The 21,643-nt window shown below is 44.7% G+C and overlaps 1 protein-coding gene across 2 annotated transcripts in view; it reads right to left on the bottom strand.

The window, feature by feature from the left end:
* CCDC88C (coiled-coil domain containing 88C) overlaps positions 1 to 17,814 on the bottom strand; it is a 105,348-nt gene extending 87,534 nt beyond the window's left edge. The window contains exons 1-3 of one of the 2 annotated variants that reach the window (XM_060272263.1): positions 17,071 to 17,814; positions 14,170 to 14,270; positions 28 to 136 (exon numbers count right to left, since the gene is read on the bottom strand). In XM_060272263.1, the coding sequence (XP_060128246.1) occupies positions 28 to 136; positions 14,170 to 14,270; positions 17,071 to 17,130 (270 nt within the window). In that variant the 5' untranslated portion in view covers positions 17,131 to 17,814. The remainder of the gene's footprint in view (positions 1 to 27; positions 137 to 14,169; positions 14,271 to 17,070) is intronic. The other variant, XM_060272269.1, reaches the window with a different exon arrangement.
* Between the last annotated feature and the right edge of the window lie 3,829 nt (positions 17,815 to 21,643).

Here is a 21,643-nt window from a genome sequence, read left to right as displayed (position 1 = left end):
CAGGCACAAAAAGTACATAAGATATACCTGATAATAGGTCTTGATGTTTCTGACCAAGATGGTGAGGTTTTGAATCCGTAGGTTGACATCATTGTTGACATGCTTGTTGACACGCTGGTTTGTGGGTCTCGGATCTCTGAAAGAGGAAGACTGGGATTTTAGGAAATCCAAAGGAATTCAGTAATTACTTTGTTGTTTAAGCAGTATCTTTGCTATGTCCCTCAATTGCCCTTTATTTGCTCCTTCTCAAAATTTACCCATTGTAAATTCCGTAACCTCTTTGACCTTCCTAATCACAAGGTCATTCCACAAGTTAGAAAGAATGAGGTGCTAGGATTCAGAAGTGGTCTATTTTGGGCTGAAGGTGCAAGGTTGAGATTTCAAAATAGATGGCTGGAGAACTATGCTTGCAGGCTAAAAGGGTTAACCTAGCCTTTACACACACACACACACACACACACACACACAGAGAGAGAGAGAGAGAGAGAGAGAGAGAGAGAGAGAGAGAGAATATTATGCTAGTTTCACTACATATAGGGAGTCATATAGAACATATGACATTCCAAAATTAATACTACTTGCAGAATTAAATTTCGTGGTCCAAAATACGAACATCTCATTCTACGTATAACATGTATAATGACTTTTATACCATGCTTCCCAAGGTGATTGAGACGCGGGTGGCGCTGTGGGTTAAACCACAGAGCCTAGAGCTTGCCAATCAGAAGTTCGGCGGTTCGAATCCTGCAATGGAGTGAGCTCCCATTGCTCGGTTCCAGCTCCTGCCAACCTAGCAGTTCGAAAGCATGAAGTGCAAGTAGATAAATAGGTACTGCTCCAGCGGGAAGGGAAAAGGCTTTCCACGTGTGCTGCTCTGGTTTGCCAGAAGCGGCTTAGTCATGTTGGCCACATGGCCCGGAAGCTGTATGCCAATACAGTGGTGCCTCGCTTAACGAATGCCCTGCTTAACGAAATTTCTGCTTAACGAAAGGATTTTTCGAGTGGAGCTTGCCTCGCTAGACGAATGCATTTTACGAAAAATTCGTCTAGCGAATCGCGGTTTCCCATAGGAATGCATTGAAATTCAATTAATGTGTTCCTATGGGCAAAAAAAAATAATTCACTGCATTCCTATGGGATTCGCTAGACGAATTTTTTGCTATAAGAAAAGACCCGTGGAACGAATTAATTTCGTCTAGCGAGGCACCACTGTAATGCGAGATGAGCGAGCAACCCCAGAGTCGGTCACGACTGGACCTAATAGTGAGGGGTCCCTTTACCTTTACCTTTCCCAAGGTAATGGGGTAAGAAAGTAGACTATACAGTGCTGTACTGTTGTACTGTAAACCAGTGTTTCTCAACCTTTTTTGGGCCACGGCACACTTGTTCCGTGAAAAAAATCACGAGGCACACCACCATTAAAAAAGTTAAAAAAATTAACTCTGTGCCGCCCTATATTGACTATAATTATGACTGTAAGAAACACTTGCCAATTGCTGTGTTGGTTGCAATCTCCTGTAATAAGGCTTCACAAGCCGTCCGGCGGGCCAGTGTTTTGTATTGGCGGCCGCCAGGCTCGTTTGCATTGAGCTTTGGGAAAGAGGAGGAGAAATATTGCTTTCTGGCGGGTTAGCGTTGGTTATTGGCGGCCGCCAGGCACGTGACAATGCGAACCGCCCTTCTCGTCGCCGCACGCCAGCCAGCGTCTCGCGGCACACTAGTGTGCCACGGAACAGCGGTTGAGAAACGCTGCTGTAAACAGTACAGTATTACTTCAGGATGCAAATAGGAAGGCTATTTATTTACTTATTTATTTTTAATAATAATTTTTATTGATTTTATACAATCAGACAAAAAAACAGAGAAAAATACAAACACTATAAAAATATACATAAAAAGAAAAAAGAAAACATACCACAATAAAAGAAAAAACGCACAATAACAATACCTATAATCATTTTAATTTTCTTCTAACTCTTCAAACCATTGTTTCAGGAACTTCCCCAAGTCCCCCCTAACTGATTTCCTTTTCAAATCTTCTTTAGCAGTTTCCTAATCATTCTTTTAAACATTTTCCAAAACTATCTCTATATCTTTACAACAAAACAACTATATTAAATTCATCTACTTCCATCCCTAATGCCTAATAAGAATCCCCCCCCATATAAACTCAAATTTGTATACACCACAATGTTTCCCTAAATAAACTTTAAACTTCTTCCACCGTCTCCTCTGTCTGGTCTTGGAGTCTCCCCATCAGTTCAGCGAGTTCCATAAAGTCCATCATCTTCATCTGCCATTCTTCTATAGTTGGTAGTTCTTGTTTCTTCCAGTATTTTGCAATTAATATTCTCGCTACTGTCGTAGCATACATAAAGAAAGTAACATCCTTTTTGGGAATTTCTTCCCCTATTATTCCAAGTAAAAAAAGCTTCTGGTTTTTCAACACTTTCTTCAACTCATTATAAATCTTTTCCCAGAAGTTTTTTACTTTGGGGCATGTCCACCACATGTGGTAGAAGAATCCTTCTTCTTCTTTACACTTCCAGCACTTATTATTATGATACATTTTAGCCAACTTAACAGGTGTTAAATACCATCTATACATCATTTTCATTAAATTTTCATTTAATACATTACATGCTGTAAACTTAATCCCCTTCTTCCACAACCTCTCCCAATCTGCCATCATAATGTTGTGCCCCATATCTTTAGCCCATTCAATCATCACTGATTTTGTCTGTTTGTCTTTCATTTTTTTATGTTCTACTAAGTAAAGAACTGCAGTTTGTTATTAATTTAAAGCAAGCGAAAGAAAGAAAGAAAGAAAGAAAGAAAGAAAGAAAGAAAGAAAGAAAGAAAGAAAGAAAGAGCCAGCTATAACATATCACCATTGTACTTGTTTCCCCACTTAACAGGCAGAATAAAAAAGTGACTCGCTCATCTACAGACTGAAGGGATAATGGTGATGATGATAATGATGTTATTATTTATACCCCAGTCACTCTGGGCGGCTTCCAGATACAAGTCAACCCCCTCAATATTCTTTCTGCTGTATGCATAGACTGGTCAGAAACTGTCTTATTTGAAAAGCACCTAGCTTGCTATATGTATTATGTGCAAAAATTAAACAGCAGTAGCGGTTATATAATAAACAGACAAATGAAGTATTTCTCAGAGGCAGGCACTTTGGCAGCCTGACCCTGAGTATTTCTCAATTAAGGAAGTCTTTTTTACCTTAAACAGATTGTTTCACGGTATTTAAACCTCAATTGCGTAAGAGCTGTTGTAACAATGTGATCAATTTACACTTGGTTAGTTTTTTACCCCAAGCTACTCACCAAGTCTATCAAATAAGGTGCACAAGGCTGAAATTTTAAATTCATAGCTGGTTTTTAAACAAATTCCCCATCCTCACACAGTCCCAGCCTTCCTCAGAGGCAATTTCCATGACTGAGAGGAAACTGCTGGTGCAGCCACCAGGACTGGTCTGCCAACTGGTGGAATCTGCCCCTTGCCCCAGCATGAAGACAGGGCACAAGAGGCCCAGCTGAGCTGCTCACAAACAAGGAAAGCTCTCGTTACAAGGAGCTCAATCCAATTCATCAGAGATCTGGTGAATAATATATTTAAAATAAAATAGGCAATGGCAAAAATCAAGAGCTCGAGGCTTTCAAAGATGTCTGGGAAAGATTAGAACCCAAAGGCTTTTGGTTCTAGGTTGTCAAGACCTGCGACTGTTAAACTGGCTCCATCACAAAAGGCAAGGTTTGGCCTCGGAGCAGCAGAATTAAGACACTGCAGCACAGCATTTCATCAGCACCACTTCCCCTTTCACTTTGGTTTGTATAGTACAGCCATACCTCGGTTTAAGTACGTTTTGGTTTGAGTACTTTCAGTTTAAGTACTCCGCAGACCCGTCTGAAACGGATTAATCCACTTTCCATTACAGTGGTGCCTCGCTAGACGAAATTAATTCGTTCCAGGACTCAATTCGTCCTTCGGAAAATTTGTCTAGCGAGGCACCGTTTCCCATAGGAACGCATTAAAAGTCAATTAATGTCCTATGGGCTCCGGGGGACTGGCGGCGGCGGCGCTTGCTCTCTTGGCTCGGGGAAGGCAGGCAGGCTCTTGCTCTCTTGCCTGCCTGCCTTCCCCGAGCCAAGAGAGCAAGCGCCGCTGCCGCCAACAACAGAGCCAGATCGGACAAAGCAGAGCTTCATCGGATCCGGCTCTGTCGGGCGGGGTGGGGTAAAGGCAAAGGAACGATCCTGCGCCTTTCCCCCACCGCCACCAAGCCAGTGCCCAAGATGAAGACAGCCCGCCCGCTTGCCTTCGCCGAGAAGGCGCCTGGCTTTCTCGGCAAAGGCAAGCGGGGGACACCTAGCCCGCCCGCTTGCCTTCGCCGAGAAGGCGCCCGGCTTTCTTGGCGAAGGCGACCGGAGGGACACCTAGCCCGCCCGCTTGCCTCCGCCGAGAAGGCACCGTTGCCACCAAATGCCGGCTCTGTCGGTCGGGGGGAGGGAGAAGCGGACTCCACTTTCTCCTCACCCCGCCCAACACAGCGGGGATCGGACGAAGCTGTCGGCGGCAGGGGGAGAGGAATGAAATCATTCCTCTCCCCCTGCTGCTGAGCCTGCACAGATCCCAGGGTTCGGGGAAGCGCTTGCAGCGCTTGTCCGAACCCCGGGATTTGTCCTTTCTGTCGGCGGCAGGGGGAGAGGAAGGAAGAGAAAGGGCAAGACGAAGCGGTGGCTATAGAAAACCTCGTTGTATAGCGAGGCAACCTCCGATCAGAAAATCCTTTCGTTAAGCGAAATTTTAGTCTAGCGAAATTTTCTTTCAATGGGAAAGTTCGCTTCAGGTTAAGTACAGACTTCTGGAACCAACTGTGTACTTAAACTGAGGTACCACTGTACTTTGGCTTCATTCACTTGTGAACCATCAAGGTTGAATGGGGATGGGGAGGAGGAGGAGGGAAAAGCAGTTGCCACGGATCACAAGGGGCACAAGGTCTCCTTTCCAAACCTGAGGCACTCATCTTCCCCCAAACCAAACACGGGCCTGCAGGGCCTGAGAGAGGATAAATGTTTTCCTCACTACCAATAGCCCACCAAACTGGGAAAGCTTAGGAAAAACCAACACACTCCTCCTACATTAGAAATGTCTGAAAGGGGGAAAGGAGAAGGAGCAGTGTTTACTCCCCAATGAAAGAAGATTCCACCTAAACAGTAGGAAGAACTTCCTGACAGTAAGAGCTGTTCGGCAGTGGAATTTGCTACCAAGGAGTGTGGTGGAGTCTCCTTCTCTGGAGGTCTTTAAGCAGAGGCTTGACAGGCATATGTCAAGAATGCTTTGATGGCGTTTCCTGCTCGGCAGGGGGTTGGACTGGATGACCCTTGTGGTCTCTTTGAACTCTATGATTCTATGATCTACTCTGTCGGGGGCAGGTTGGCTTCCCCATTTCCAGGGGTGATGGGCAAGATTTGCTTCCACCCACAGTGTAGGTTTTACTCCCCTGCCAGCCATTCACTGGCAGGGGAGTAAAGGGCTACTTTGAGGTGGGGGCGAAAGTTGATGGTTTATGCAGAAATGGCCGGAAGTATCAGGAATCAGGAAGACCAAAATTCCAATAAGGGATGGGGAAAATTTATAAATTACTGTATTTTCCTGTGCATAAGACTAGGTTTTTTCACCTAAAAATAAGGTCAAAAATTAGGGAGCCTCTTATACATGGATACATCTAACCCCCATTTTCTTACATCCGAGTCCCCCAAAATAGCCCCCCTATACATGGGGGCGTCTTATATATGGAAAAATGCGGTATCTTAAAAACCATTGTGAACAGCTAAAATCATTAGCAAGATTGGAATACTTGTAGTTTAAGTGTGAATTTTGGACATAACGGAGGTGTAAAAGATTTGTATTATTATAAAAGATGCAGGAGGAAATGACTAGCAATAGGACCCACGAAAGGGGAGGAGTGAAGTCCAGGAGATTCTTTGGAATCTTGTTTTTATGTTGTATGTTGCATATGTGATTATAAAATTTTAAACTGAAAATAAATAAATAAATAAAATCTCTTCCCTGCCCGTGATGATGCCAGACACGGGGAATGCCCAAACTACACAACAGCAGAAGACCATTATCTTCAAATGTGGGTTCCCCCCAATCACGTCTAAAGCCAGGGGTGAAGTGAAAAGACATTACAATTTGCTCCAACAGGTGGGAAACCCATTAGGTGGTTTGTAGGGAAGAAAGTTTGGAAACTGATATATGGGAGACGAGTACTGTAAGTTTTAAAAACAAAAGGAAAGCAATTGCACCAGGAGCCATAGCATGTGAACACAACAATTTGGCAAATTCACATCACAGCCATGTGCCCTGTGGGCCCAAACTTCTTTTTGTTCACCTTTCCTTTAATTTTAGAATGTATCAACTCAATCATTTAACTCTCAGACAGCCTGCCAACTGAGCTCTCAGCATCAAACATGGCCTAATCTAGAAGCCTGTCTGAGTTAGAATCCTGTCCGTTCCAGGTTCACTTTTGGATTTCTGGGAGTTGAAAGGGACTGTGGGTTGTACTTGTCTTTGTTTATATAATAAATTTGGGGCATGGGAGCTTCTCTGGCTGGGGAGCTTTGGATAAAGAGCAGGTTGCAAATGCCTATAATAAATATTTCTAAGTTGGGGGTGGGGAACTGTACAAGCAGAGTTTTCACAGATTTGTTCACATTTATACATTGTTTTATATTCATATCTACAGGCTCTTCTGGCTATTCAACAGAGCCAGCACCTTTTAGCTCACTGTCCTGAGTCAACAAAAAGTAAAAGAAAACACAGTGATTTAGGATATTTGGCACCTGCCACTGCTTGTACTACAGCCATGAAAGATAAACGACTTCCGAAGGCCAGTTTTCTATTGCTTGCAATTATAACCACAGTGTAGTGTAGTGTACTGGAAAGAACATGATGGAAAAACAAGCTCATGTCTAACCTTTATGCTAAAAATGCCAAGATTAACTGAAATGCCAAATAGGCGCGGAAATTGTTTTTGTTCAAAGAGCTTGGGTAGGCTTTCAAAAGCCGGAAAATGCTATTCCCTATTTCAGGGAACCTTTTCCTCATTGACTCACCTGCAAAGAAACTCCGATACATTAAGAAAGAATTCCAGGGAGCATTTTGCTCGCCTCAAAAACAGTTGTGTTTGAGATGCAGGGTATTATATTATATAAATAATATAAATAGGAGACACGCTCAGTAGAGGTAGGCAGTAGAAAAACCAGTTCTCTCAACATCAATGCCTCGTAGATGAGCTGAGAGCGGGTTCTAAAACAAAACAAACACTCTGCAACGGCTGCACAAGCCAGCGGGGAAACAGCAGGTGTGGTGGGCAGAGCTGTCCACTCTTTCTTATCTTTATGGTGAGGAACCCTGCTGAGAAGCTTCCAATGAACCTCCAGGTTCCCCAGGGAACAGTTCAAAAGGCCTGTGTCTGAGATTCCAGCCAACCATTTGTGAACAAAATGGCTCCTTCCATTTGCAGAAGGAACTGGGATCCAGCATTTGGTAGCATTTATTTGTTGGTCCTCCCTTTCCCCTGCACAGTACCTCGAACCACCTTTCAAGCTGTGTTGAACAGTCCTCCAAATGCTTTAGAACAGATTTTCAAGGGACTAAGGGGGAAGGTGATATCAGTGAAAGCCAGCTCCCCACTTCTGCTGGCAGTAGCATCTCATGAGCACAATTCCATTCATGGGGAAGCGCCCACCAGTCGAACCTATTGCGTCAGAAATTCCAGAGCATTTATCACAGATACCTGTTTCAATATTTTCAAGTTCTTATTAGCTTATTATTGCACCCATTTTTATTTAGTTATTTATTATTCTGGGGACAGGTGAGTTTATTAAGCATTTTATTGCACATTTATGGGGACTTAACAACAGCTAAGCCATATTGTGCCAAGCACAAAAGTGAATGCTTTGAGCCATTAGGCCAGACATAGGCAACCTTGGCTCTCCAGATGTTTTGGAACTACAACTCCCATGATCCCTGACCACTGGCCCTGTTAGCTAGGGATCATGGGAGTTGTAGTTCCAAAAACATCTGGAGAGCCAAGGTTGCCTATGCCTGCATTAGGCAAAGGGGGAGGGGGCAATCTGATTTTGGCCATCAATAAAAAATACTGCTATAAACCAGCATCATGCCATGTTTATGGAAGACAATCTTACTCAGCTACGAATCGCCAAAGAAGAAGAAGATATAAATATTTATAAATAAAGGGCAGGAAATGGATTTCAATTTATTAATGCCTTATTCCCCCCCCCCTTGCCAGATAGATTTCCCACAGTGGGATTTTCTGTCTCTGTTCCCAAAATAATTTGGCCAGTATTATGCACTCAGTTTGTGAGAGTGTCTCAGCTGCTGCCCTAACTTGGACAATAGTTTCCTGACCTGCTCCTGTGTTCAAGATCTGGCTTGCAACATGGCACTCATGATGAGCAGCTGAAAGCATGTGTGGCAGACCAATGCACCTATCTTCCGGTGATGGGCAGCTGCCGATTTCACCACATCCTGGTTTCAGCACTATTTAGAGCCCATACAGTTTAGTCATTTCTCTACAGCTGTCCTTGTTATGTGGGGCGTACATGGTTATTGCTTTCTCTAGCTAGGAACAAAAGAACTCAGCACACAACAGTTGTTATGTGAAACTACTTGAAAGTGTTTCCATGGCCACTCTGCCATATGAAACTTACACAGGGAATGGTGAGGAAGGAATGCAAGAATGGCTGTCCGTGCTTTAAGAGTCTTCTGGTAATTTTCAGTAGTGTTCACTGAGAACTGACCATCTTATCATTAGTTTTGGGTTCACAAATATTTTACTGGCCCAGTGAGATCAGTAAGGAGGCTATGATACAGGGAACAATGAAAGACAAGCAATATAACTTGTTGAACTCTCCTTGTATAACAAACCCCTGCCCCTGGAACAATAGCTAAGGTATGGTTCTCCAGCTTGCCACCTGGGAAGCGGTTAATAAAATATTAAGTGCAGATACTGGCAAAACAGACATGCCTATGAAACACAGGAGGGATAGAAGAAGATTGTCTTACAGGCATCAATTTGCCTGCTGTCCTTCACCTTGGTCTCAGTTGGATGACTATGCACGGCAAGACCATAATATGAAGATGGATGAACTGCTTTGCCAGACCAAAGGTCTACGGCACTCTCTCCAAACACCATCCATACAAGTACCTCAGGAAAGCGCACAAAGCAGACAATGGTGGAGAGAGAGCTACACCTTGTTTTCTCCCAGCAAGATGTCCAGAATACTTTAAATCAACTGTGGTCCTCCAGAGGCTGTTGAACTCCAGCTCCCATCATCCCTTGCTAGCATAGCCAACAGGTGTGTTGGGAGTTGCAGAGTCCAACAACATTGTTCTAACCTGGTGTCTGCCAAACTTGAGTTCTCCAGCTGTTTTTGAACTACAACTCCCACTATCCCTAGCTAGCAAGACCAGTACTCAGGGATGATGGGAATTGGCAGTCCAAAACCAGCTGGAGACCCAAGTTATCTAGCCCTCCATTTAAAAGCAGAGGAGACTGTATCAGGTGTTCACAGCGGTTGTTGCACTCCCCTTCTCCTAGCACGTACAAATGTCAAATTCCATTCACTGGGTGGAGTGACCATGCAAATGTTTTTTCAAGAGATGACAACGCCATTTGGGAATTTTGCTTAATATCTGTTCTCTGGCATGAGCAAAACATGTTTCTGATTAGGACAGAAATAGCCATGCAGACCCCATAGAACAGGGATAAGTGATGACAACGGTACACCCTCTAACCAAAGCCAAGGCTAGGATGCCACGCGGCCACCCTTGTCTCTTTGTTCAGAGGAAGTACTTTCTGTGCTTATGAACAGCAGTCACTGGCTATACCAACCTCCCATTACTTTATCTGAACCCTTTCAAAGCCATCCAAGCGGCTGGCCCAGCAGCACACTTTGTAACAATCCATTGTGTGAAGAGTAACTTTATTTTTGTTGTTCCGAATTTGCTGGTAAGTTTCTCTCCTGTGCTAACTCAGTTGGACAGCCCACTAAACCCCCTGCTCTACAGACAAGTATGTGGAGAGGTTTTATTGAGAACTCAATTGACCCACCTTTTCTTCTCCTAGGCAACAATTGAACGCTGCACTTTATTTTCAGTAGTTTCTTGTGTTGTTGTTGTTTTTACCCTCCTCTGTATCTGCGTTTTGTTTTTCTTCTCTCACATTTATATTTATTCGCTTTAGCCATCATTTTTATTGTGTTCAATCTGTATGTGTTTGTGCCAATAAACTTAATTAAAATAAACGAATCTGCTGGTGATTCAATTGCTTTCATATGAATCCTGGTTTCTCAGGGGAAAGAATAACTTCCCCCATATCAGAACATCTGTCTCCTTCCAGCCACCCTTACCCAGTCATAGTAGCTCCTGGGACTCGATTCGACCTTCAGATTTTATAAGTGGTCTTAGAGAGAGTAAAAGGTAAAGGGACCCCTGACCATTAGGTCCAGTCGTGACCGACTCTGGGGTTGCGCGCTCATCTCGCATTATTGGTCGAGGGAGCCAGTGTACAGCTTCCAGGTCATGTGGCCAGCATGACAAAGCCGCTTCTGGCAAACCAGAGCAGCACATGGAAATGCCGTTTACCTTCCCGCTATAGCGGTTCCTATTTATCTACTTGCATTTTGATGTGCTTTCGAACTGCTAGGTTGGCAGGAGCTGGGACCGAGCAACAGGAGCTCACCCCGTTGCGGGATTCGAACCGCCGACCTTAGAGAGAGTAGCTGCCACTATTTCTCCCAGAGTCTGCCACCATCACCAACATAAAGAGGTGAAGCACAGCAGAGGCAGAGGGGAAAGGAAAGTAATGGAAAGCTCCATACTACTATAAGATTTGTCCTGAGCTCTGCACATGAGCATAGCCAGAATTTATTGGGGGAGCAGAACCAAGTTATCTGTGACACTATTGGTCAGTTAGTTAAGTATTTTTATTTACTTACTTGACTGGAGGGGGCAGCTGCCTGCCTCCAGGGACGGCCCTGCAATCTACGGAAAATCACACAGAAATCTACATTAGTAGATCCCCATCTCCCTTCTACCAACCCATTCATTCGACGTATAAGATCTAAAAATAGTTCTCTAAAAATGCTTTACGAGATAAAGATATTCAAGTATGTCTCAACTTGCAAGGCGTGGGTAGAGAGTATGTGCACACTTCATAGCAGTAATTTAAATTAGCAATGGCATTATGGAGAGAGAGAGGGAAAAAAGTCTATCCAAAGCCTTTTAAGGTCATGAGAGCTACTGAAGTTTAATCAGTCCCTGGAGCATACACAAGAAACTCATTTGATTAGCCATCCTTGCATTCTCTATCCCAATGGATTAGTTAATCTTTTAAAGCTGTGTGTTCTACACCAAAAGAGGTCCATCAGTCAGACACACAGCATCTTCAGGGAAGTGTCTCACCACCAAGCTGCAGTTCTGATACACACACACTCTCCAAGAACGAAATTTAGTAGAGTTATGCATGCCTCACAACGTACCTACTAAGCTTCTTTTAAATGTGTAATAGTACGACATTGCATCCTACATGAAACAAATGCAGCACAATCTTATACATGTGTACTCAGAAGTGAGCCCCACTGAATTCAACAAGGCTTCCTTTCAGGAAAGTGAGGATAAGATTATTGCACTTAAAAGAAGAAAATGACACACACACACACACACACTCCAATCTTGGATATTTGATAATAATATTTTTTTTTATAAAAAAAAATTAGATTGGCGTTGGATCAGTTAAAAGTATATGTGCAAATGCAGAACTCAGCAAATGGTACAAAAAAAGGTTGCTTTTAGTTCTATTCCACCCACAATGGTGAAATGAGAATCCATTTCCACCACTCAGCCTTGAACGAATGAACAAGATAATATTTGTGTCACTCCCTTTTTAGAGATAGGGAAACAATGATTAAAATAAAAATAAAAATGCATGAGGCAGTATTTGCATCTATTTCCAACCAAGACCCATTCACTTCAGCTCTTAGGTAAATCAGCAATAGCAGAAATAATAATACTGCCTTCTCTGTTTCTAGTTTCTGCAAACACAGTCTGGCTGCATCCTGAAGTGAGCTGCAATCAGCGAAAGATGGCACCTAGGTAATGCATTTCACCAATGAAATGCAGTGTCCAATTGCAGATGTAATTTCACATAAAATTGGCAAGAAAAACCCAGAAGCATTCAGGCTATTTAACAGAAGGGGATTGGCACCTTACTGCACTGATGCTCAAAGCAGGAAGCAAAGGGAGTGTTCACATGCCAAAATAACCCACATTATCTCAGTCAATCAAAAAATATGCTGTCAAATCTGAAATCAGTAAGCACTAAAAGGTATTGAGCCAAACACTTTAAAAGACAGTTTTACAGCAGGCCTGAAAAACTGATGAGTCCACACTGGAAACTCAGATTCATTCCTTTCAGTGAAGCAATAAAAAACAATTTAGGAGTTGGAGGGAGGCATAGGAGAAAAGGCTTCCTCTGATTTACAGGCAAAGCAGTAACTGCTGTGCAGAATCTAAATGTCTCGACATGAAAGGCAAAAGTCATAGGCAGTAGCTGTGACCACCTTTGCAGCAAGGTTAGGCTGGGTGTGCACAAAAGCCACAGTTCTGGTTTCTTGTTAAACAGATGCAACCCTTTGGGAGTAAGGTTTTAATTTCATTGATCCTGAGGCACAACTGGGCACACTGCCAACACTGGCCCTGGAAAATCTCCACTACAAAGCAAAACCAGCTCTGCTGAGGTGCTCTGACAGTCACCGCTCTAAAAACATGTTTTACATCTGACTAACTTTGTATTTCTGGAGACCTGCGAACCTGTGAACGTTTACACTGACATGACGCTTGGTGATAACTGAATTAAGAGAGTGAAGACAACATTACACCTTTCTGCAAGGCAAGAAGATCACAAGTCCATACATTCTGATGAGATTAAACTCTTCTGAAACGCGGCTGTGTTTCAAACCAAGCACAAAGCTCAGATGAAACAGGTTGTTTCATCATGTTACAGAATTCGTAACAGGAAGGGATGTGGTCAAAATTAGGCTTAACTGAGCTCAGAGACGGAAAGAAAGAAAAGATACTTATGCACAAATTAATATTTCCCCAGGCACCAGTTTCCTCCCTCTCTCCATTACCATTTTAGGTTAACTTCTAAAGGATTTTATGATTGCAAAACCTTTATGAACAATAGGTTACTAAAGTTGTCTGATTTGGGCTGATACATCACACCCTGCATTCAGAACATTAAAGCTTCATGTTTAAAAAAGAAAAGGTTCTCTCTGTCTAAATTGAATTAATGGATAAATTGAATAAAAAGCCATGACCTTTTCCCCTTTTTTAAAAGCCAACCTCTCCCCATTCCCGGCATCTAAGCATCTCTTTGGCATTATGAACTTTCGCATCTAGCATCTAGTGCAGGCATAGGCAACCTTGGCTCTCCAGATGTTTTGGAACTACAACTCCCATGATCCCTGACCACTGGCCCTGTTAGCTAGGGATTATGGGAGTTGTAGTTCCAAAACATCTGGAGAGTCAAGGTTGCCTATGCCTAATCTAGTGCATCAACTGGCAGCTGTTCTCTAAGGTCTCAGGTATATTTCCCATACCTGGTCCCAAGAGCCTTTAACTCAACAGTGGGGAACATGCAGCCCGCCAGATACTGTTGCACACCAACTCCCATCAGCCCCAGACAGTTTGACCCATAGTCAGCAATGGTGGGAACTGCACTTCAAAGCCATCTGGGCAACCACAGGCTCTTCACCCCTGCTCTAACTGGAGATGCCAGGACTTGAACTTGGAACCATGTGCTTCCCAAGGGTGTGTGCACTTTGCTATTGCGTGATGGAACCACAGGCTCTGAAAATTCCTCAGCAACAGCACAGAAGAGCAAGTCAATCAAAAGCCAAAGGTGAACCATGATTAATTTTCCCAGGAGGAAAGAGGCAGCAACAGCCACCCACGAAACTAGGACGCTGAGTCGATGGCATTGACTTTCATTACAAATGCTTTCATTCCACCAGTTCTAAAAGCATAATTTCCCCACTCATCCCTTTAGTTGTTACTCACACTTCCAACATTATTTTGTTCAGGAAGACTCCATCCGCAAGGTCCATATACATGGCAAGCTTGTCTTCATTATCGTTCCCTAATGGTCCAAACGTTTTCACCTGCCAGAAAGAAAAGCTTTATTAGGAAATGATCTTTGTTAGCAGAGATGTCTGAGAAAAGTATCCACTAACTTTAACTTTGATCCACTAACATTATTTCTGCTACAAATACATTTCAATAGCAGTTGGCATTGTCTCGATTCCTTCCAATATCTTACTTAAACCAATTACCATTCCCCAATTAATCTTCTTGACACATATACATTAATAAAAAGAGAAGAACAACATGACCAGAAAAGTTTGCCCTCTTCTACAGGCCTGGTACACGTTGTTTGCTGCTATTAATTTATTATGGCACGCCAGATGGCATGAGATGTTGGGGCCGGTCTAGAAATCAGATGGTAGACTGCTGATGTGGTAGAATGGACTTCAACCTGTCTGACAGCAGGTAGGAGAGAGCTTTTTTGAGCCCTCCTCTGTGTAACACCTCCACACAAATAGGTAACAACTTTGGGGAAAAGGTTGAAGCCTAAACCTCCTTGGGGGCATTTTGCTCACCTATCATTCAGAGGAACAAAGAAACCTTACTCAGAGTGAGCCAGCCCTGGAGATTATCTCCACCAATGTACTATTTGCAGCACCAAATGCTACTGTCTTCTACTGTCAGAGCCGCCTCATCCACAGTGGCTCACTCTTAAGAAAGGACCCATGACCAGGAGAACCCTTCAGAGCATGGCCACTACACTGCTGTTGTCCAGGCCACAGATGCCAGGTCTGTAGCCGCTCAGCAAAATGGAGGTGGGCAGCTCTGCAGGCAGGTAGGTGAGCCAGGTGAGGAATTGATCCACTGCCTCTCCAAACCTGCCACCTAAGACACCTTGGCTAACAGGTGGCTTGGCCCTGTACAGGGAGTATATGCAGGGGAGTATTGAAAAATGCTGGTCCCTACCATACTGCCTGAAGTAGTGCAGTCAGTTCTATCACTGCATGTGTAAATTCAGCATCAGTCAATCAGGACTGGGAAAATCCTCACGCATAGGGCAAAGGGATGTGCATTTGATCATTCAGAGGTCAGAGAGATAAACAACTACCTGACATTTAGAAAATACCTAAAGGCAGCCTTGTTTAGGGAAGTTTTTACTCTGTGATATTTGATGTATTTTAATGTTTGTTGGAAGCCGCCCAGAGTGGCAGGGGAAGCCCAGCCAGATGGGCGGGGTATAAATAATAAATTATTATTATTATTATTATTATTATTATTATTGATCATTCTTCATTTCCTTCCACACCTCACAGCCACAATCCAGTTTCAGGTGAGGCGCTTTTTGGTCCAGCTGATTTCAACTGAAGAGTTAAAACACATGGATCATATCAGGCTTCAAGTGGGGTGAAAGAGCACATGCTACCTTTCCTTTTCAATTATTTCTCCTTCAACTAGCTCTCCTTCCATTCCAAGCAAGGTTTTGCTGACTGTTTCTGCCTTAAAACTGCACTGGCTCCAAAGTCCAACCTCAAAAAACTTCTCTTCCCCTGGATGAAAGGTCCCGGGGGGGGGGGACACCAGAATGTATGTATAAGTGAAATCCTATGTCCCCTTCCTTTGTAAACTCCTGCTCCAAGGAAGGAAGGATTATGTGTTGGAAAAGAGACAATGCCATGAATTCCCAAACAAAGTAGCAATGGTGGCTGGTGCCCATTGGAACTTGTGGGGTGGGAGCTTAGGGAGACCAACAGGAGCTGGAGCCAGAACCAATGACAGGCAAGGCCAACTCATTCCTAATTTTGCCCCCAATCCTCTTCCTTGCAGAGTTCTGCAAGGGGCAGCGCTGAGATCAAGGAAGAGGAAGCTGGCAAGCAGTGCCACTCCTTAGACTGGTTGTAAGTAAGAAGGCCGGCGGGTGGGGCTGGTTATGGGTAGACTGAGGTCCGCAGGGCAGTGCCCCACCTGCCTTCATGGTTCAACCTCCAGTGCTAAGCAGGATTTCTGCACAGGAAGTAGCATGTAAACCACAGGAAGACCACGAGCCCTTGGTGACAATCATGCACGTGTCTACTTCAGCATGTGGGCACAACAGAAGTGTGCAAGCGAGAGGAAGCTATGGACAATTATGGCTTTCAAAAGGGAATCTCCTGGTGGGGTTTGAATGCCACTACTCTTCTTGTAGGGAAGCTTTATCTGGGCAGCATCAAGGTTAAAGCAGCCTCAATCACAATGCACAAGTGCTTCTAGTTTAAAAGATTAAGGGATCCCCTCCCCCTTTCCTTTAGGGTTTCTGACACCGGAGAGCAAGGTGCCACATCCCATAAAAGAGAAAGGAATCTTTTATCCCAGAACATGAATGAGCCTGATCACTGATAACTCTCTTTTTTAAAAAAGAATACAATGAATGGACCATTTCCAACCGCACAATACCATGGCTTGAAATTTTTTTAAAAAAACTTTTAATTTGGAAAGCCAACTTTTGCGACAAGTTAGGTAGCAAGTAAATCTAACACTCTTTCTCCTCTCTCTCTCTCTTTTAAAGAAATCCTGCAGGGATTACTTGGGAGCACAAGGCACCCACTTCAAACTCCATCAACTTATTTCCTTCCGGAAACCGAGAGGAAAGCAGCGCCAACAAAAGCAAGGCAGTAAGCACACTTGTCGTGTTCGTGTTTTCCCAAGGGGCCCCGCCAAGTCGCACCTCTCTCCCTCCCCACCCAAATCGACCCCCTTTCCTGGGTGGCTTCTCCTAGGTGCCCCACGAGGAAAGGCGATTTCCTCCGCGAGAGAGGCGCACAGCCCGCCCCCTGCCCCAGCAACAACTGCTAACAACAACAGCAGCAGCAACGCGGCGGCCGCGTCTTTGCAAAAACTCACCCAGGTCACCAAGGGGCTCTGCAGAAAGAGCTCCATGAGCTCGGAAATGGTCACGTCCATGTTGCCCCCCGAAGAGGAGGAGGCGGCGGGCTCCTCAGTTTGCCTTTGGCTCGGGAGCGAAGGTTCGAGCTAGTTGCGCTCACGCGGGGAACAAAGGCGAGGAGCCCATAGCCCGGGCGGACTTGCTTACGAGGGAAACAATACGAGGCTCATCTCCTCTCTCCCCTCCCCCTGGGCTGCGGTGGGGAGGGACGCGCACACACGGGTCGCGATCAGTCGCCCTCCTGCGGCGCTCCTGCTTGCAAAAGCGGCGGCAGCCTCCTTCTCCTCCTCGAGGCAGCCGAGTCCTCGCCAACAACCTGCTGATGGGCAGGACAGGGCGCAGCTCCGGCGGAAAGGAGCGGGGACGACGGCGGGAGCTGAGCAACCGACGGCGCACTCTTGCCGAAGCCTCCGGGCGTAGCGAATGGCTCCTCTTTCGTGGTGGCTGCTGATGCACAAGACGGGCTGGGGGTGGGGAAAGGAACAAACTGAAAAGGGAGCTCTTTTTAAGAAAAGCTTCCGAAAGTTTTCTTTCTTCTGGAAGCAGAGCAGAACGCGCGTCCCAGACGCTCTGCCTGTGCGCTCAGAGAGCTTCGCCCTTTCCCTCTTTCCAGGCAAGAGACAAAGTCCTCCTCGCCGCACAGTTATTACCTGTAGCGGGAACTCTCTTACAACTGAAGATGAAAGGGGAGTGGGGGAGGGCAAACACACACACAAACAACCAGCCACTTTGATGGACGTCGCTGGTTGCAAATGAGAGCCTGGGGTAAAGGGTTGGAACTGGCCAATGGAAGATGTCTCTGGGCTAATTGGGCTGGGAAGGTGTGAGCAACTGTGCCGCGAGAACAAAATGCGCGCGAGGGAAATCCGGGCCCCCTTGAGCAGTGCGGGGTCCGCGCTGCGCGCTGTCGCTTCTGTGGATGTAAGCCGCGTTGGAAGCGAGTTAGTCTTTACTTCTACTTCTTTACGAGCAGATGAGACGTCGGCTGCCCCTTCGGGTTTCTCGAAAAGGAAAGGCAAAATGCGGCCTCACGCGCCTCTGATTTCAGTCCCAAGCGCCACGCCTGGGTTGGTCTCCAACACTTGGAGGCGTCCCCAACAATCTGCTGGGAGGAGGAGGCGAGCAGGCTGATTAAACTGGAGAGGAATTACAGGCTTTGGTTTTCAGCGCAGAAACAATCCTGCCCCACGAAAGCCCCCAGAGAGGGGGCTCGATTCCCCTCTTCGAATCGGAGCGGCAGGATGTTTTTCTTCTGGGCTCGTGGTCTCTGCAAACATGACGACAGCGTTAGGCTGGCCTATTGTGTTTAAACATGAACTCATGCCAAAAGCTTCCAAAGGACAAAGGGAATTGGGCGAGCGAGCCTGTAGGTATATAGGGGATTTAACCCCAGAGTCCTGGGAATCAGTTGGGAAAGGGTGACAACAGGGGATGAAGCAAGTGTGGTGCAGACCCTCCCAAGTGTCCCAGTTTTCCAGGGACAGTCCCGGATTTGCGGAAGCTGTCCTGGCTTCAAATTTGATCCCAGAACGTTCCGCTTTTCCTTCAGATGTCCCTATGTCCATTGAAGGAATGTTGGAGGGTATGGTGGTGTAGTAGTTAGAGCATTGGATCAGGCCCTGCGAGAGGCCAGGGTTCAAATCCCCTCAGGCCCAGGAAGCTGATGCGGGTGACCTTGGGACAGTCACAGACTCTCAGCCTGACCTCCCTCAGGGTCCATGTGGGGAGAAAGAGAACAATGTGTGCCTCCTTGAGCTCATTAGTGGGGTAGAAATGGGACAAACCTTGTTACAGCTCCTGCAGAAAGTACAGTTTGGGGAAACAAGGTAAGGAAGTCCCACGGTCTTATTATGGACCAATCTGGCGTTCAGAAACAGCATCGCCAAACCAGAGGATCTAAGCAGATAAGCTACCAGGAGGACCTTCTTAAGGAATGGGAGATCTGAAACAAGGAACAGAGACCAAACATCTAGGCCTCTGCCCCAAATGGTGGTGAGCCCCTCCAGTCCGACCATTGAAATTGGGGCATCACCTCTGCAACTCACTTCTACCTGCTCACCCAAATGCTCAAAAGCAAGTTCCACTGAAATCATTGGGACTTACAGCCCAACCCTATGCATTATTTTATTTTATTATGCATGACCTTCCTTCCCATAAACTTGTCAATCCTGGTTTTTTCTTGCTTGACTCCATGGATTTGCTTAGGACCATTTTTGTCTCTGTTTTACAGATACCTCATAATTGGTCTGAAATATATTTGCTTTAGTTGTTAGAACTCTCAACATCCGCTAACATTTTATCCTAAACGTATCAAATCTTTGGGCAATCCCACCACATATGGTGGCAGTACTCAAAGCAGTACAGTTCTTTTCCAGCACTTAAGGCTTAACAGAGCCATATATTTAAATTAACCCTAGAGGTGGTAAGAAATCATCTGTAAAAAACCTTCAGGTGTATTTTCCTCAATCTTTGTCATTACTGATTCTAGTGGCCATTTATGCCTTAGGGCATTCTGATGGGCCATATCTTCCTAATACAATAGCAAACTTTAATTTCTCAGTCTCTTAAAGACTATATAAACTGAGTGGGAAATTGCTTCCTGTTTGTATAGTCCTGGCTCTCTACACACTTTGCTAAGTAAGCACTACTGGAGAAATGAATCTCTGCTGTACGTTATTTAACTGAAAAAGACATACTGTACATAGAAGCAGCTATGGGACTGAAGATTTGCCAGAAAACAAAATATTTGGGCATCTGGATTACCCCCCAAAATCGAAATTTATTTCAGGATAACTATATAAAAACTTGGCAAGAAATAAAAAATAAACATTGAAACCTGGATTAAATAGAAGTTGTCATTCCTTGGTAGGATTTCGATCATAAAGATGAATGTTTTCTCTAGATTGGTTTTCTTATTTCAGATGATCCCAATTCTGAGAGAGGTAAAGGTAAAGGACCCCTGACAGTTAAGTCCAGTCGCGAACGACTCGGGTTGCGATGTTCATCTCGCTTTACTGGCCGAGGGAGCTGGCGTTTGTCCGCAGACAGTTTTTCCGGGTCATGTGGCCAGCATGACTAAGCCATTTCTGGCGGAACCAGAATATATATACCCTGCCCATCTGGCTGGGTTTCCCTAGCCAATCTGGGCAGTTCCCAACAGAATGTTAAAAACACGATAAAACATCAAACAATAAAAAACTTCCCTTAACAGGGCTGCCTTCGGATACCTTCAGATGTCTTCTAAAAGTCAAATAATTGTTTATTTCCCTGATAGGATGGTGTTCCACGGGGCCTCTGCTTGGTTCCCTGTATCCTTACTTCTCACAATGAGAGAACTGCCAGAAGGCCCTTGGAGCTGGACCTGAGAGTCCAGGCTAAAAGATGAGGGTGGAGACACTCCCAGGTATACTGGATTTAACTGTTGGAGGCATTATGCCTCTAAATACCAGTTGCTTGGAATCAAAAGTGGGCCAAGTCCTGTTGCGTTCATGCCTTGCTTCCATGCTTCTCAGAGACACCTGGTCAGGATGCTGGATTGAATGGGCCATTGGCCTGGTCCAGCAGGCTCATCTTATGCTCATGTTCCTATGAAAATAAAGGGGGAGGAAATGCAATTGAATGAAAATTAAATCGCACACACAAATATAAATTTAGATCATTGCATTCACAAATCCTGCTAATAATAACAAGAATAACTGGTATTAGAAGGCAGTAGCGTGTCCTTGGCATTGTATGATATTCTCAGTTGAAGCTAGGGAATTATTAAGAATTCCAAATAGTGATGCTCTTAGATTTGCCTTGTACATACAGATAGAAATACTGGTTTTAAACTGCAGCTTACCACAGCTCATACTTCTGCACCTGTGGTTAGCAGGCACTGCAGTTGATTTTGACTTGGGAGTTACCTGTATTGGTTAACTCTTAAGGAAAAAAATGCATGTCAGTTCTTTCCTTTTAAACTCCTTGCTGCCCTTTGTCTGACTCATCTGGTGTCATGGAGAAGTGCAGTTAAATAAACTGCATGGAGAAATGTCAGAAAAAAATATGTATGACCACTGCAAGTTAATAACACTACTTTGAAATTATGCCTGCAAACTTGGCATGGATTTACTTTTGTGTGCTCCTAAACCAAGTGTCAGGATATCTGAGATGGTACAGTGGGTCTGGCTCTTAACCAGAAGGTTGGTGGTTCGAGCCCACCCATGGATGACTGTGGGCAAGATTCTTGCATTAAAGGGGGTGGACTAATTGACTCTTGGGGTCCCTTCCAACTCTCCAGTCCTGTGATTCTATGAAACGCTCTAGAGGGCAGAAAGAAGAGCAGGAAAATGCTTAGCAAAAACATATGCGCTCTTCAACTGAACTGTACGAAGAACGTTCAAATGGCAGCTGAATGCTGAATAGTATGTGGTTAAATAAACTTCAAACAGCTATTGCCCCATCTCTTTGCTTTTAAAATACAGCTAGCATCTTCTTGAGGCATTCTGTTACTTGTTGTTTAGTCGTTTAGTCGTGTCCGACTCTTCGTGA

This window comes from Zootoca vivipara, chromosome 1 (assembly GCF_963506605.1).
Source record: "Zootoca vivipara chromosome 1, rZooViv1.1, whole genome shotgun sequence".
NCBI lineage: Eukaryota > Metazoa > Chordata > Lepidosauria > Squamata > Lacertidae > Zootoca > Zootoca vivipara.
The sequence above is the reverse complement of the archived record's forward strand: the minus strand, read 5'-3'. Positions and strand labels throughout refer to the sequence as shown.